Source organism: Diuraphis noxia, unplaced genomic scaffold (genome assembly GCF_037042655.1).
Source record: "Diuraphis noxia isolate RWA-SAM2 unplaced genomic scaffold, SU_Dnox_SAM2 contig0002, whole genome shotgun sequence".
In the NCBI taxonomy this organism is placed as follows: Eukaryota; Metazoa; Arthropoda; class Insecta; order Hemiptera; family Aphididae; genus Diuraphis; species Diuraphis noxia.
Genome location: NW_028301712.1, coordinates 55,982,530 through 56,000,350, shown reverse-complemented (window position 1 = coordinate 56,000,350; position 17,821 = coordinate 55,982,530). Strand labels below are relative to the sequence as shown.

Below are 17,821 nucleotides of genomic sequence, written 5' to 3'. Positions count from 1 at the left end.
CATGAGTGGTACTTGCAATAATAAATGGAAATAATTTATACATTTATGAATTAAATAATCTAGAAGCTCATTTTCAAAAGATAAAAAAAAATTAAATACAATTTTCACTTTTATAAAATATTATTTAACATTAAATTTATTAAATTGAAAACATAATAAAATAATTATAAATTGGTTATCAAATTCTAGATTTTATGAAAATATTCGTACGTTTTGTCTATCAATTTAAAATAAAATATACTTGTTATCATATTATGCTTTTTATTAAACTTAAATATTTAACAGTCACCATAATATATTATATTTAAGAACTCTTACTTTTTTTTTATCTCGTAAATAAATTAAATTAAACTTTATATCAGTGAGTTATATGAAAAGTATTCTCTTTGATAGTGGTGTATGAAGTGTTCTAAAACGTTTAATTTTCGTTATCTCTAAGTTTAATGGGAAGAAAGAAAATATAATTCTGAATTTTATTTTTAATTTATTTAACTGAAATAGCTTTCACAAGTCTAAAGTTAAATTAAAACAGAAAATTCAATTTTTTTCTATTAAAATGTAAAAACAGTATTTTAACATTTATTTGAAACTAAAGAACAACAATAATATTAATATTATTAGATTTACAACATTTTTCCATTAGAGTTTTTAGTAATTTAAAAATGTTTTTTATGTGGAAATTATTTTTCAATTTGAAGTAGGTATTTTTAATCTTGTTATTAAATAACTATTTATATTAAATTGTATATTTTTATTATTTTTTATTATAACTTAATTCAGTTTTATTAAGTTTAAAAAGTATGGTCATGAGAGTGATTAGTTATTGGTGATTCTTTTCAATCCACTTATTTCGATGCAAATAATGTGAATAGGAAGATAATTTCAAATTATAAGTGCATGTGAAATAAAAATAATAGCGATTTTCCAGAAATTAAAAAAAGTTTGGATACGGCACCTAATTTAACATTTTGAAGTCTTAAATACAGGTAGCTACTATTCTTAAAATGATGTATAGTAGTATATCAAAAAGTTTCAAGTTATGAACTAGAAATTGAAAACAGATTTATAGGGGTCACTATTCTCGGTAGTTTTCAAGAAGAAATGTGAAAAAATATAACTGCCAAGCATCAGTTCTTAACATCAGTCTTGATCATTTTTAGGTGAACCGATTTTTGCTCGAAAAAGTATTTCAATTGCAATGATTTATTATTGCTTTCAAATATAATGACCTAAGTATCCTACTCCAGTGTTCAAACCAACTCCGGAATCAGCACTTTTTAAATTGCATTATTCGTAGTATAAAGCGAATTACAATAGGTATAATACAAGTTATATATAAATATATGAATTGAAATTATATGAAAGATGATTTGGTTTTACGTAAATAAGATGTAATTAAATTACTCAATGAAATATTGTAAATATTATAATTATGTGCAAAGGATTTTATAGATTATGCGTTTGATCTTATTCCTTGTTGAAATTTAATTTGTAAGCATTCTAATAACTATTATTTATGATAAACAAACTTACTAATTATGTATTATAATAATTTAAACTAGCAATAGAAATGTTTTTTATAAATACTCTCACTGTCATATTTTTTTTTCAATAAAATTCAATAAAAAATTATGATATTTAAGTTCGATTATTAAATTTTTAATTTAAAAAGAAAGACAGAAAAGAATCTCTACATACTGTTCTATTTAATATTTGCTAAGAAATCTGAATTACTTTTTAATGCAATTTTTAAGAAATTTTTTCAGATCTGTAAACTCTAATAGATATTAAATTGGCTGATCTATGATTTAATTGTACCTTCTAGATCTAAACGATAATAATTGTCTGTTAATTTTATACTGTCAAAGACTCCAAGTAAACAATTTTTATCACTTGATTAATTTCAACTGTATCATTAAACTAGTAATATAGGTATCTGTGTTTGTAAGATTATTTTCTGGTTTATAAAAAAAATATCAAATTTGATATAAAAAAAACATCTTTTATTTTTAAATATATTTTCCATTAAACTGTGAAAAGATCATCTAGTTTTACAACAGACTTTCAAGAAATTACACGAATAGTGGTATACAACATACAATTTGTACGAGTATAAAAATAAAATATTCTTAAGGATTAAATTGAATATTACAAATATTTATATACTAGTTGATTTTCAAATTGAGTTTTATTAATAATTATACATCGTGAAAATCTTTATAGATATGTATTATTGTATTTGCACGTTGTAATATTAATTTGTATATTATAATCAAAGTAAAATTTTAAAAAAAAGATGGAAGATTATCTATATTATCTGTATAAAAACCGTGAGACTCACAGTTATATAATAGATTTCGAGTGTATCTAGTCTTTTAATACCTAGTTTTTGTGATAAGTTTAAACGCAATGATAAATTATTATTTACAGAAAAGGACTCTTAGCAGAGACTGCGTGTCAGTCTTTAATTATAAATATATTTAATAGCTTATTATTTTATATTACAACATATTTAGTATTTACTATTAATGACACAATACGATTAGTTTTTGTCAAATAAATACTAAAATGCATAACATAACTTTATTATAATTATATTAAATCATTTAAAATATTATTTTTATTAACTTAAAATAAATATGATAAATTAAAGTTGGTTATTTTATTTATTTAATTATAATACCAACGTTCTACGTTGGATAGACTTGTAGATAATCAGCTTAAAATTAATCTAAACAATTATGAAAATTTCATTGTTAATTGATAAAAAAAATATACATAATTGTAAAAATTTCCAAATTCTTATGATTAATATTTTTTTAATTATAGTTATTATTTTGAATTCATCTAATTTCATCAAAATCTATAAACGATTATGTATATGAGAATCATATACATATATCATACATTTTTGATTTGCTATAATATAGAAAACATATAATCATGTATTAATTTTTCCGGATTATTTTCTCAAAAATAATTTTATAACTTGAAACTTGGAGATAGCCTTTCAAAAAGATTGACCAGGGTTGGAATATGTGGCCCAAATTATGGAGGAGATAAATTTAAAATAATTCAAGATTTAAACGAGCTAAACAAATAAGGAAAAGAGAGTAAATGAACCACCTAGGTCTACAGAAAACCAATGAAATGACAAAGAACTAAATATAAAAATAAGTACATAATATGTTAAGAATAATATTTGCAGTTCATGTGTAACTTACCTTGTGGAGCTGCCAGAGCGCACGGCCGCAAACTGTCGGCAGCCACGTTGGGTTTGGCTACTGATGAAGTGGTAGGTGGTGGTTCCGGTTGCGGCGGTGGGGTGACCGGTTGTGCTGGAGGGTCTGGTGACTTCGATAGTTTTCGACGGGGTGTTGATGAACGGCTACCCGAGTCATCACCATCGTCGCCGTCATCACCGTCATCCAATGCCACTGCCACAACCGATGTATCAGCTTCCGAAGCCAACACTGTCACAGATGTCGCTACTATTTTCACATCCGGCTCCATGTCCATTCCTCCGACCATGGTGTCTAGATCGTCTGTGGCGTTTAGCTGTTGCAGTTCCGGTTTCGGTTCTGGTTGTGACCGCTGCTGAGACAGTGTCCGACGTCTACGCGACTTCTTTCGTTTGCGAGTCACCGAAGAGAGAAGCATTCCTTTCCGGCCGTCCACTTTCTTCTTGTCTCGATTCTGCCTGTCTTGCAGCTGCTTGACCGGGATGCGGCTCGGGTCGAAACTGAACGTCGATTCGTCCCGGTAGTCCGTCAAGTCTTTTCGCCTCTCCTGTGAAGTTTTAAAATTGTATTTTTTAATTAAATGTTTTTAATTCTAGACTACGAATTTCGAGTTGGTTGATATGTTAAGGAGACCGTAGTGGACATATGTAAAATTAATAATTCTATGACAATCAAATACTTGTATCATGGTATAGTAGAAAACTATTGTAATGCGTATATACCATTATATTATAAAGTAAAATGCATAGTACCTACCTACACAGTTCAAGTGTTACAAATGTTTTTGGTTTGCGTTTGATAATATTGATCGGCTGTACAATTTAAAAAGCCGTACACCATATATGGCTTTGTATATTCGTATATTTAGTAGAAAAGTGCTCTATTTGTTATTATAAAGTTAAGTTATTGATTTATTTCATAAATGGTCATGACTAATGAAGGTGTGTTTGAATAAACACTTGATGGCCTAAAATTGTGTCTAATATATCTTCATTCATATAGATATCTATACACGTCTATTATAATAAATATAATACATGCCACATATAAATTTTATACTTAAAATTTTACTCATGATTATCATACTTATGGCAATATTTTAGTATTTTTAGTTCAGTTTAATCAGCTACTCAACGCTACTTAATTTAAAAAAAAAAATGTAAATTATGTACAAAATCATACTCTAACATTATTAGGCTGATATTGCAACGTCAATAGAAGAAATAGGTCATACCGTGAGAAATGTTACCAATATCACCAGCAAACAAAACCCTTACTAACCTTTTTCTTCGTTGATATCAATCCAATGGAAGCAATAGTGATATTTTTCATCACTTCTCTTTCACATACGAAATTCGAAGTAAAGAACATTATGAAAGTTGAAAATTACTCAAGTGTCAACATTTAAAATAATACAAGACCACATACTGCATATTACTATCTAGTATCTTCCTATGGTAAAAATCACATACCTAACTCCTGTACAAAATCAATGGTTCTCCCAGCAATATGCGCACTCCGCGAAAGAGCAATCTGTGTCAACTACAAATTATGTAGCTATGTAGGTACAATATTCTAAAGATTGATCCAAAAATATGACATCTCAAATCAAAAACTTCATTTACCACACCCATAAAAACTGCACTAGCACTATCAATCCTGATCAACCAATTTACTTAAACCAGAAAAACCTGTTACATTCAAACTAAATCCTCTTTTTATAATTAAAAATGAAATCTCGCTTTTTTAATTCTTCAATGAATTTAAATTAATTTTTAATCATAGATATCCCTCTTCACCACTTAAAAAAAAAGTTATACTTTTTATGTGTGTTAATCTTTTATAGGCAGTTAATCTAGAGTAAATCTAGTAATTTTAAATACAAGAATTTCTACAAAAATTATTTGTACTAGAAACTATATTTAATAATAATCGATATAAAGCAACCCTAAACAGAATGACATATATTTCGCATATAAAATCGTGTCACGATTTCCGCAACTACGAACTACATACTACACTCGTAGCAATAGAGTAATACAGACATTACACGAATACACTTCAAATTTGAAACTTTACACAAATGACCAGTTACAGCTGCATTATAACCAATTTTTGGTAAATTATGTTGAGTTAATTTATAATACAATAGTTATGCAATTATAACCAAAGGTGGGCAAGTTAATGGAAAAAATTAACTTTGGCAAGTTAAGTTTATTCAATAAAATTGCCTTCAGTTAAGTTAAAAGATATCAACAAAAAAATTAACTAGATAAGTTAAAAGTTAAGATAGAAAATAAAATAAACTTAACTCAGTTAAAAAAAGTTAATTTTTTTTTCAAGTCAATAATCATAAGTCATAAATTACCCTAGTATTTTGATTTATACAAACATTTACCAAAACGCTTACCACTGTGCAAACAGAACTTACAATTATTATTATAATACATTGTTACCAGAAACTTATAACTTATAAGCTACATTTATATATTAATATTTAATATTTATACATACATTAAGGTAAGGTAATTTCAACTGAACCGCAAAATAAATGTCAATTAAATTATACAATTACTATACAAAAATATTAAACAATGACATGTTAATTGTTGTAATCAGATGGTATTAAATACTTAAATCAATAATGTAAAAATACTTTAATCCCCAATCATTCAAAACTCATCCCCCTCCCAAAAAAAAAAATGATATGTGCATAACGTACAGATAAATATATTTACTACTTGCCAGTTGGTACCATAATAATAGTCTATTATAAAATCAATAAATAATGTTAATACCTACGTCCTACCAAGAATTGTTTCAATATTTATTTTGATAATATTATTTCTCGTATTATGTCATACTTGTATTAGTTGTATTTATAACGAATACGACAATAATACAATATATATATATCGATTCTTCAGACGACTTTTTGTTTTGTCCATTGGAATAATAATATTGTCGTATTTAGTATTTACTATTTACCACTTTACCTGCAGTAATCAGTATGTTGTATGTATTATTGATATCTTCATAAACATTATGATATTTATTTTTAAACTTGTTTTTAGATCTATTGTTGGAAAGATGAAACAATAATCGTATTATTCAATACCGAGTAGATCATTAAATTAAAATTTGTGAAAATCGCCAATCCAAACAATCGTTAATAAATTATCAGTATTCTAATATTATTACTATTTACTAGTGAAGATTAAAATATAATCTGATTATTATGAATTGATGATATTATAACATTAGAAAAATAAATTACCAAAATTGAAAGAATAAGCTTTGTTAGTTTCACATGATAAAAAAAAAGATTAAAATTAATTTAACTGCACCATAATGATAATTAACTTTAAAAAGTGAAGTTACAAAAATAAAAAATTTAACTGAATAAGTTAATAAGTTGAAAATAAAAATAATTAGGTATCTGGTTAAGTTAAAAATTTAAAAAAAATTAACTTTTTAACTTAACTTTAACTTTTTAACAATTTAATGCCCACCATTGATTATAACAATAGGTATACCTATGCATCAAATAAAATAATATGATTTTATATCTTTTTCAGGGTAGAGCTGGTTCAAGATTTATTCTGAAATTACCATATAATTGTTATTATTATTATTTTTTTTTTTTATTACGGCTTCAACATCAAGGTCATTAGTCGGGTATATAATATATAATTTACATTTTAAGTTTAATATTGTAATAATATGTACATTTATCTAATAATTATAAATATTATATAAGAATAAAGTTAAACAAAATATTATTTGTACATTATATGAAATACTTAAATTCGGTTGTATTATAGGTTAGTTATTTACAATAAATATGTTATTAAATTAAAGATTTTTAATGCTGTAATGTCTTCAAGACTTGTTGAAATAGGAAATAATTTTCTCTCTTCAGTTAGGTGAATGCCCATTCAAGGATGAGATTGTTATTTTATAAACTTAAAATTATCATATAGCTACTTTTATATACTAAGGTTTATATTTTATAAGAACTGATACATTATTCCAAGAAAAATTCCATAAAATAAAAATAAATATATTTTACGATTTTTTCAAATATTTTTATTGTACAGTACTTAATATATTTGTAAAAGGTTTAAAATACATCTACTTAATTCAGCACTAACTGTAAAGTTTTTTACTATTTTGTGAGATAATATTTTTCTACTTAAGATTTCATACTCAATAAAATTAATTATTCATCGTGGTCACAATCCGTGCGTGTGTGTATAATATGCTTTACATCAAGTTTATACTAGAGTGATTAATGTATAGACTAAACTGTAACTTGACAGGCTGGAATTACCAACGTTAACATAGTTTAACTGGACACAATAATATGCTGAAAACTAATTTAGAATGACATAGTTTATAACAATACAGCCATTGAGTTGAACTCATAACTGTAAAAGATCTGTTGGAAATTATTTAAGTTTTTCAGTTTTCTGCATTGTAGTTTCATTAAAAAAATAAAAATTGAATTATAATGTCTGCACTAGATAGTGTACGCAAACTTTATAATAAAGTATAAAATTATTAACATTTAACATAAATTATAATATGTTAGTTTAATACATACACTATAAACCGATTTTATACTGCTAAACTAAATATAGGTAGGTGACCTACTTTTACCCGAATGCATGTATTATATATTTATATTTAGGTGTACTTGAATTGCCTCCTATATCATATAAATATTAAAAACCAATATATATATATAGAAATATTATTTTATCATACTTAATTTACTTATGAATTATTCTATTAATAATATTAAAATGATTTTTGTTGATTATCGATCACTGATTAGGATAATAATAATAGTAATAATTTACATCTGTGCACTCAAGAAGTTGATTAATTTTCGCATGGTAAAATTAAAAAGTAAAAATATTCATTTGGGATGGATTTGTGTTGATTTCGAAAAAATTTAACTAATGGTATAAAATGATAGACGGGTATGAAAAAATATTTTCATCATGTTAAAAAACAAATCAACTTAATTTTATGCTACAAAAGCTTAAAACTAATTCATAATTGTAAGAATTATGAGATAAAACAATATCAATATTCAATACACACTTTTATACTAAAGCTTTACAGAACAGCTTTCTGACCAATCAATACAATTATTATTTCACAGCTAGATAATTTTTTTTCGAATGTAATTTACATTCAAAATAATATGCACCATAAAATTGGAATTCAATATAATACCTAAAACTCGTAAAAAGTGAATAAAGTATAAACTCTTTTAACCTCTGATGAGATAAAAATATTTTTAGATGAGACATTTTTAATAGCAAATGACCCATTAAATAGTGATGTTTTCTTGTGACGATAATATCTAGTTCCAAAGTACGTCAATTTCAACAATAAAAGGAAACATTTGATTACTGTGTTCAATATTTAAATCAATTGATTACCTACAGACTACAGTGTATGATACTATGATATACATGAAAATTATCATCAGGAATCATATTAAATTTATAAACTACCTTTCATAGAACTAATGTTTGAAATTCATGGAAGTATTTTTACCTAAATAATGTTTCATTATTTTTGTTTAATACCTACTCGTGCATGTGTAGCACGTTAAGTTTCACTAAAAATTGAAATGTTGTTTTCTGTAAATTAAAACATATTGGATTGTCTACCTAGTATTAAAAACAACAAAATAAGAAAATATAATATTTTTGGTCCACCACTTTTGCATTCAGAACAACTAATAATTAAATTTATATTAAGTAGGCTTAAAAGGTCAAATTTTTGTTGTAGATCTTGAAGAACTATAATACCAAATTATATCATATATGTATATATATAAAAAATTATAAAATTTTTTGATTATTTTTTGGAGATAATGTTGATGCCGATTTAACTTTCCCACTACACGCCTGAATTTCAATTAGTACTGGTACATATAGACACACTAAACGACTAAACCTTGCAAATTATTCCATAGATGATATTAAATTTTTATTTTTATTAATTTACATCAATGCAGATTAATATAAATATACGATAAAATAATTAAATTCGACTTATCGAAACAGAAACTAAAAAAATAATAATATTTATAAAAATTTACTAATTTTACTAATGTTATAACAATGGATAAATGTTTAACACTAACGAAGTATCAGTAAATAAATTTAAACCAGGGAAAAATTAGTATTCAATTTTATAGTATATAAATACTTATTATGATTTATGAATTTTAATTCTTACAATCAAATTTAATATTTTATTTAAATTATCTGACTAAATTTTATACCTACTTTAAGTGTTAATTAATTAATTATTGAATGATATTATAGTATTAATTATTATGCATATTATCATATTGGTAGTTATTTAAAATTTAAATACAACTGTTTGGTTTGAATTTAAATTAAACTATTATCCGATTGCTATTTCTAATACAGAGAATTAGACACATAAACATTAAGTGTTATATTCAATATAAACAATCGTATAGAATTTAATCATGTTTTAGCATAGTGGAATATTTATTATCTAGTATAAAGTTTGTTTTAATATTAAATTCATAATAATTTATTAAAATAGTTGTAGGCAACGTGGTTTCTTCGGCTATGAAATCAATGTTTAAATTTTAAAGTGAATCTTATTCAAATTATCGATTTATATAGTTATTGTCTATACTAATACTCATAGTCAACTACTAAATTTGGGAGGTAATTATGTAAAAAAATCTGATTAATTGCATAGGTTATATGATATAGAATATTAAACACTGATTAGCATTTAAAAAATTTTTTGAGCCATATTATATAGTTGTTTCATATGTAATAACTCAATGTTTTCAACAAGCTTATCGCTTGAATTTTTTAGCGGAAATCAATTCCCAATTCTTTAAAAACTGAGGTTCAGTTGAGTTCAGTTCCGATGTGTGTGTCAGCAGTATATGTTAACACAAACTTGTGATATTTCATACTATTATATGCAATAGTTATGTAAGTAATAACTCAAAGTTAAATAGAAACTTAAACCACTAAAAAAGTTAAAGTATAGTTTCAAAGATATATCCCAGTTGTGGATTTACAAAGCAAAAGCCACAGCAGGCACGTCGAGTTTTCAAGGAGATATTTTTTGCCAGTTCGTATAAATTTTATGCCACGGCGCTCCGTGTAGGCATTCTTGCAACACCAAGGCTTAGTTTTGTATACGTTTTGCCTATACACTGCTTGACAACGAGAATTAAAAACGGTAGTGCCGCGCGAGCGAAAAAAAAGGAGAAAATAAGAAGAGAAAAACGTGTGCATTTTTTATACGGCGTCATATTTCTATTTTCCTAAGGCATCGCTTGAAGCTGCAGCAGTGTGTTTATTTTTGATATACATATTTCAAGCTCTTACACTGTTCGTTAAATCATAACCACGATTGCGTGATGTGCATTACTACTCGAAATACCATGGTTGGAATAGTTTACAATTCATTTTTATAATATTTTATATTTCAATAAAGATTTATATATACATATATAAGATAAAAATAATATTTCAAATACCTCTTGCGTGATTTCCGCTTCTTCTTCGTAGCTCAAGGCGACAACAGCCAACATCAGATTGATCAGGTAGAACGAACCGAAGAACACCACCACTGTGAAAAATATGACGCTCATCGGGCCACACGTCGCCAACACCTGAAACAACCGGTATACATACATATACTTGAATCGATGGAGTGTCGATGAGTTGGTAAAACAAATCTCTTTTCAGAAAAGTTTTTATAGACGTAGTATTATATACAAAATCATCGCGTGACCTATATAATACGCAATGAAAGTTAGCCTTGGGAAAGCGCAAACGACATCACTACTGCTTGAATTTCGATGCATTAAAAACAGTTGGTAATATTCCGACTTAAATACAATTTAAATACATGATTTTTAATATTTATTTTTTATTTTATATCTATGCGTTACAGATAAAAAGCATTATTTTGTGATGATTATTGTTCGTATTTTAGGAAATAATAGGGAATAGTTTTGCAAATAAAGTTAGAATTTTAACATGTATTATTAGATATTATTGTTTATATTTAATTATATCAATACGTTTCGACTAATCATTAACAATAAAATAGCAGACATAAATAAATTATGATAATATTATTAATGTGTAATTCAATGATTTACCATAATATGTGTCCCAGGAATGCTTTTTACATTTTTACATATTTTTAAGTTTAAAATTTCATAATTTAGTAGTTTTTTTTATCATATGAATATCGTATTAATTAAATTAAAAAAACTTTATACTATATATATTTATTTTTCTATTAAATTTATTAGTAAGTCAATAATACGAGTATTTACAAGGATTTATTTAATAATTATTAAATTAAATTTTAAAAAGATCTTCAAACATTATAATTTTTAAGTGATTAATATTAATATAATATAAAATATTTTAAGGTAAACAAACTATTGTTTTATAGTAGAACTATTTTTTAAGAGTATCTTTTGACATTATTTAAACGGAAATCCCAAAAATTCTATCATATTATCGTACAAACGTTGTTAATTATTTAAAAATATTTCAATGATGAACTTTTTTATTCTATAAGAATAATTACTTCACCCATTATCATTTGGTAATATTTTATCATTATACATGTTTTCACATAAAACATAATCTATAAAGTGAGATGAAAGTAATTTATTTTTATATATGAGCGGCATCGTGAATTTATGAACATTTTCATACTATATATCTCAAAGAATAATGGGATTAGTGCATGTAATATAATAATTATAGTCAGAGTTGGGCAAAATTGTATCTAGATAATTATTCGAATAATTTTTCATCTAAATAATTTAAAAACAATATTATTCAATTAATTTTTGTTTACTTAATTGATTAAACTTTGGTTGATAAGATAAAGTTTAAAATACATTTGATAAAACTACGCAACGCTTTCAAAATTTAGATAATCGACATTATAAGATTAAACAAGTAACTATTATAGCTATATGGAACATTTCCCATATAATATCTAAATTCCAATCTATTTATACATTTCCGATGGAGCTAAATATAGTAGCATAATTTTTTATTCGAATAATTCTTTTTTTTAATCATTCTAATAATTTTTTATTCGATTAATTGTGAAAAATTCATTCGAATAATAAATTATTCAAATAAAATTTTATCTAAATAAAAAATTATTCAAATAATGTCTTAGGTACTCTTATTACAGGTTTCGAAAATCGGAAAAATTTAGCTATAAATAATTAGCTAAAGATAATTTCATTCTTACTTGTCATTCTAAGATCAAGTTATGTATAATTTTATAACCTTCCATAAACATGCACTAAATAATAAATTGTATTTACTCTGACTTTGAGTACTTGGAAGAATATTATATTTGTTGAGTGCTTTGTTTTAATAATATGATTTCAGAAGTGGATCTATAAAACTCATAGAAATGAAATTTAAAATTACATTATGCTTACCACAGAGAAACCCTTTATAAAGATAATTAAATATTCTAAATATTTTCATAGGAATAAATATAAATAATTTCTATAGTACCTATAGAAAAAGGATAGTTTTCTTTTTTATTTAATTATCTATCGATTGAGCTCCTACGTTAAATTAAGAATACTTTAAAATAGTTTAATGACAGAAAATCCAGAAAATCGAATTGTTTGAATTGTTACTGTAAAAATTATGTATTGATTATGATTATAAAGTTTGATTAGGTCCTTTTCATCATAATCTAAAACAATTTCGAATACAATTATTTGTTTCAATAATTTAATTTTAAAAATATAAGTAGCTTTTAAAACTACTTCAATATTTATTTCTTGTGATAAAGTTAAAATCATCAACTTGTTGAAATCATCGGTGTTAATGTGTGTAAAATGTATCTCGACAGACTTTATTGCGTAATAAACCATATAATTCGTCTAGCCGAATCATTATATAGCGTTTATTCGCCAAAACCTTTTTGATAATATGATTCCAGCTCCATTGCATTGTACTATATATAAAACATGCATAATACATGTAGTTCTCTTGGAATATTACCATTGTAAATTGCTGAATGTATATAAATCATGTGAGCGCGTCAATATTTATTGTATTTTATTCTTTATATTATTATAATATTTATCAAGACCTAAAATAAGGATTGAACTGTTTTCAAACACTCGTGTTTATATACTGATTTGTAAAGTTCACCAACAGATACGTTAAAATACCTATTATTTAATCGTCCAGAAAAGATAACGAAATCAAAACTTATTGTTTTTTGTCTAATATTCTAACTTAATGTAAAAAAGTTTTATTTTCAATAAAAATAAAATATAATTTCAAAATATCTTTGCAAATGCATTTTTTTTCAGAGAGATTTTCTAAAATATCTACAGTAACGTAATATTTGAGACTATCAACTAACATTGAAATTTCTTTACTTTCAAGGTATTAATAACTGTTATCGATTTAATGTTGTTACGAATTTAGACATCCGATAGTACACATAATTTTTTTTATAGATATGATCCTACTACAAGACAAACGGGAAACTATACGACGATCGTGATATTATACGCGCAGGATGTACCATGTACTCGTATTATGCATAGATTATATACGAGTAGGATGAAAAATGTACAAGTTTCATGTTGTTTTTATTTTAGCTGAAAATAGTAAAAGATATATTTTATTAAAGTACTTACAATGTTGTAGACGTTTTCCCAATAGTCCAGTGTAATTAGCTGGAACGTAGTCAACATAGACCACAGGAAATTGTCGAAATTCGTGTAACCGTGATTGGGGTTAGGGCCAACACCAAGGCACACGTAACCAACTGGGCAATGTCTGAAAACAACAGTAAAAGTGAATTGCCAATAAAGTTTACAATAAACTAACTGAGTAATATAATTCTACTAAAACACGCTATCCATTAATATAAGCTTTACATTAACAAAGGTTTATTTAATAATTATATTTTATTACCATTACATATTATAGGTACGTAGGTACCTAGAAACATATTAAAATTGCACTATTCCTGTCCATCAGTAACTGCTGGTAATGAATTTAGATAAATTGACTATTTCGAAAAAAGTATGAACTGTTTTATAGCACATAATATTTGAAAATAAATCTATTTTATTAATAAGTTAATGAATGAATAGTAGGTACTATGAATTGTAATATTTAAATTGAATATTATATTTGTAAAGAAATTTGATTGAATACGAAATTATATAAATCACAATCAAAATCTCAATAAACTATATGGCTTGTTTGTTGACAAATTTCTTTGATATATTTCTATATAATATTTTTACTTTTTTATTTTTTACTTAACTATTATTATTATTTTTAATAAATATGCAATATTCATAGTAGGAATTTATGTTACTTAAAAAGTGGAATTGGGCTCCGCGTACGTAAAAAAATCATGTACCAAAGAACCTACCTCTTCTTTCTAACCATTCGACTTGAACGATTAGTTTTATAATGGCACATTAACCCCTCCCCCCCTTACCGAAGTGAAATTGCGTGTACGAATCTTTGAAATATTTAATTTGCTTTTCTCACCTTGCCCCAGTCACGTTGCCGCATAGCATTGGATTGCCTTCGTTGTCCGACAGCCAGTTTTGTTCTTTATTTATCCATCTGAAATACAAACAGAGTAAACAAAAGGAAGATAAAAAAATATGCACGGGAAACACAGAAAATTGAAACCCCAGAGATTAAAAACCATAAATCGACAAAGGTACATTTCGCAGTTCCTTGGTAGGCTAATGCAGCGTGCGGTATATGCATAGTAAGTACACGAAAACGATACGCAAACAAACGAACTGAGTTTACGGGTTAACCGGAAGGGAAAATAATGTGTAAATAATAATAGAACAAATAAGGACATTGTTGGGTTGGTATTATCTACAGAGGTATTAGCTTACTTAAGAATACTAAAGTTTCAAATAACACATATAATGAAATGTATGATAAGACTAATGCACATTTTACACTTAAATTTAACAAATGTCTACAAGAAATGAGGTAACAATTTAGTGTTTTAATGAGATTTAATTTGTAACTAAAAATATGAATTCAGAATAAAATCGATTACCTTTGCAGGTATGGTTATAAATGTATTTAATACAAATAACAGTAGGCGCATAAACATTGCATACATCTGACTTAATATTATGATATTTATGTTCATAATGTAGATTTACATTACATCACGTAAAAAAACATTGTAATGTAAACTGAATAACTATTAATACATAATAATATAATGTAGTAAATGAAAAAAAAAAAAAACAACAGAGTAGTTCAATAAGACGCTATATATATATTGCTGTTACTGTGTTATACGCTGTTTTTCAAAGCATTTTATAAAACTCGAGTAGAACTGTAGAATAATGTAAAAATGGGCTCATGGACCCAAATGTTGATTTTCAACCTCTGTTAGTTACGCGCAGTACCTAACTCAGCAGTGTTATAGTGATTTTCTTTTTATCCCATGGTTTAAATTTATTTTGGGAACCTTTTGTGTAATGCAACATCTGGGTGCAACTTATCTTCCACAGTTGTATTGTTTTTTATTAAATGTACTTATAAGGGTTTACAAGTAGATAAAGCTAATAGACATGGTGGTTATAAGTATGCTAGACTGTAATGGTGAAATGTAGGTTTCACTATTTATCTTATGCCAATATCAATTTAACATTTAACGTACTGAATAACATATTATAAATACAAAAAACTCAGATATTAAAGTTTGTTTTTTTTTTTTTTTTATTAAAAGAAACTTTGTAAACAATTAGCTTTGACAAAGATATTAAAGTTAAGACACGATGATTCCATATTAATAGTAACGAAATAAACATTTAGATAAATAGAGTATAATGCTTAAAATGTATTAGCATTAAACCGAATTCACAGATAAATATATTTTAATTAAATTAAATGTTTAGCTGATATACTAGGGAGATATGAAAGTAAATAATTATATTTATCTAAAAAAATTATTTTTTCAATATTATCGTTTTAATACATTGGTTACGCTTGAAAATAATACTTGAATATTTAAATTACCACTTTTTTCGTAGTTTAAAATGAATGCAGTAAAAAATTAATTTATCAATTATAATAATTATTTATTTATTTATTTTGTTAAGAAAATGCCTTGATTCCAAAAATTGTAATATTGCAGAAATTAATTTCCAGTTAATAGTATCAAACAAAATATCATAATAGGTACCTATTACATAGTAAAAACATTGTTATAATTTTTTTCGTTATTATTCAATTATTAACATAAAATGGCCTAGTACTTTTATTTTGTTTTATGTGGTGCAAAGGACTGTGATGACGATGCGAAATTAAAGAACAAAAAAAAAAAAAACAAGCAAAAAAATGTAATGGACATCCAGAGAAAAAAATCACTATTGTCTGTTTTCTTAGTATTATGCCTTTTACTCATTCGGATGTTATTTATTTTCATTCTATTGTTGTGGACATATTTACAAAAACACTATATTTCACTGAATCTTATTTCTTTGAAATGTTCAATTGCACTGGATTTATGGCCTCTTGACAAGTACTATCTCTCGAGATATTCACTTTTTTTGATTCAAGAGTAACAACCGTAAACATATTCCATCAAAACATAAATGCAATTGAAATATAAAATATTCAATTCTATTCAATTCTTTTTTACATAATATCATAAAGTTTGCAAATAGCTCATACGTCTAATATAGTTAAAATAATAAGAATAAATGGTTGGTATACACATATACTTAACACTTTAAATTTTGTAAAATTATTATCTTGTTATAACTTTGCATAGTGTTATTTAGACATCATAAAATCCTATTTTGTGTTCATAAACATTTAATAATAATATAAAAGTTTTTAGTGTTAAAAATTTGAATAACTTATTATAGCGTGATATAAATTATCATCATTATTTATTGATTTAATAGGTTGAGCACTTTGGTAAGCATGGGTTATTAACTATATTAACTATATTATTTTATTATTTTTAAGCAATACGCATTTAATTGTGTTAAAAAGAACAGTCTTATATTAAATAAACTTTTTGTCTATTTACTATTTATGTACATTTTATAGTTTTATAGATTATAATAAAGTAACAGATTAGTCAATATATTTTTTAAATTATTATTTTTGGAATATATAGGGAAATTTTTTAAGTATGCTAATCCCCATTTTCCCTTTATTAGTACATTAATTAAAATTCTGATTTTTAGAATTTTTAAGTAGACATAAACCATATTTTAAAATTTCTGATTTTTTTGTACTTGAGAAGTATAGAAGTATCCTGTAGCAATACCAACTTATATTTTTCTAATGATGCTCCCCTCTTTTTTACTGAAAATTATTCAGTGAATATTTTATCTGAAAATTATTATGTGCCTAAATCAAAATTCTGTTGAATGGTCTCTGAGTAAGGAAAATGCTTACATATAAAATTGTCCTACCTACTTAATCTATTACTATAGACATATTATCCTTAAAACACAAAGT

At 25.3% G+C, this 17,821-nt stretch overlaps 1 protein-coding gene across 3 annotated transcripts in view; it reads right to left on the bottom strand.

The window, feature by feature from the left end:
* The window catches only part of LOC107166914 (sodium channel protein 60E-like), a 140,088-nt gene that overhangs the window by 48,543 nt on the left and 73,724 nt on the right, over positions 1-17,821 (bottom strand). For all 3 annotated transcript variants that reach the window (XM_089220400.1, XM_089220402.1, XM_089220401.1), the window contains exons 6-9: positions 14,855-14,932; positions 13,984-14,125; positions 10,807-10,941; positions 3,225-3,789 (exon numbers count right to left, since the gene is read on the bottom strand). In XM_089220400.1, the coding sequence (XP_089076526.1) occupies positions 3,225-3,789; positions 10,807-10,941; positions 13,984-14,125; positions 14,855-14,932 (920 nt within the window). The remainder of the gene's footprint in view (positions 1-3,224; positions 3,790-10,806; positions 10,942-13,983; positions 14,126-14,854; positions 14,933-17,821) is intronic.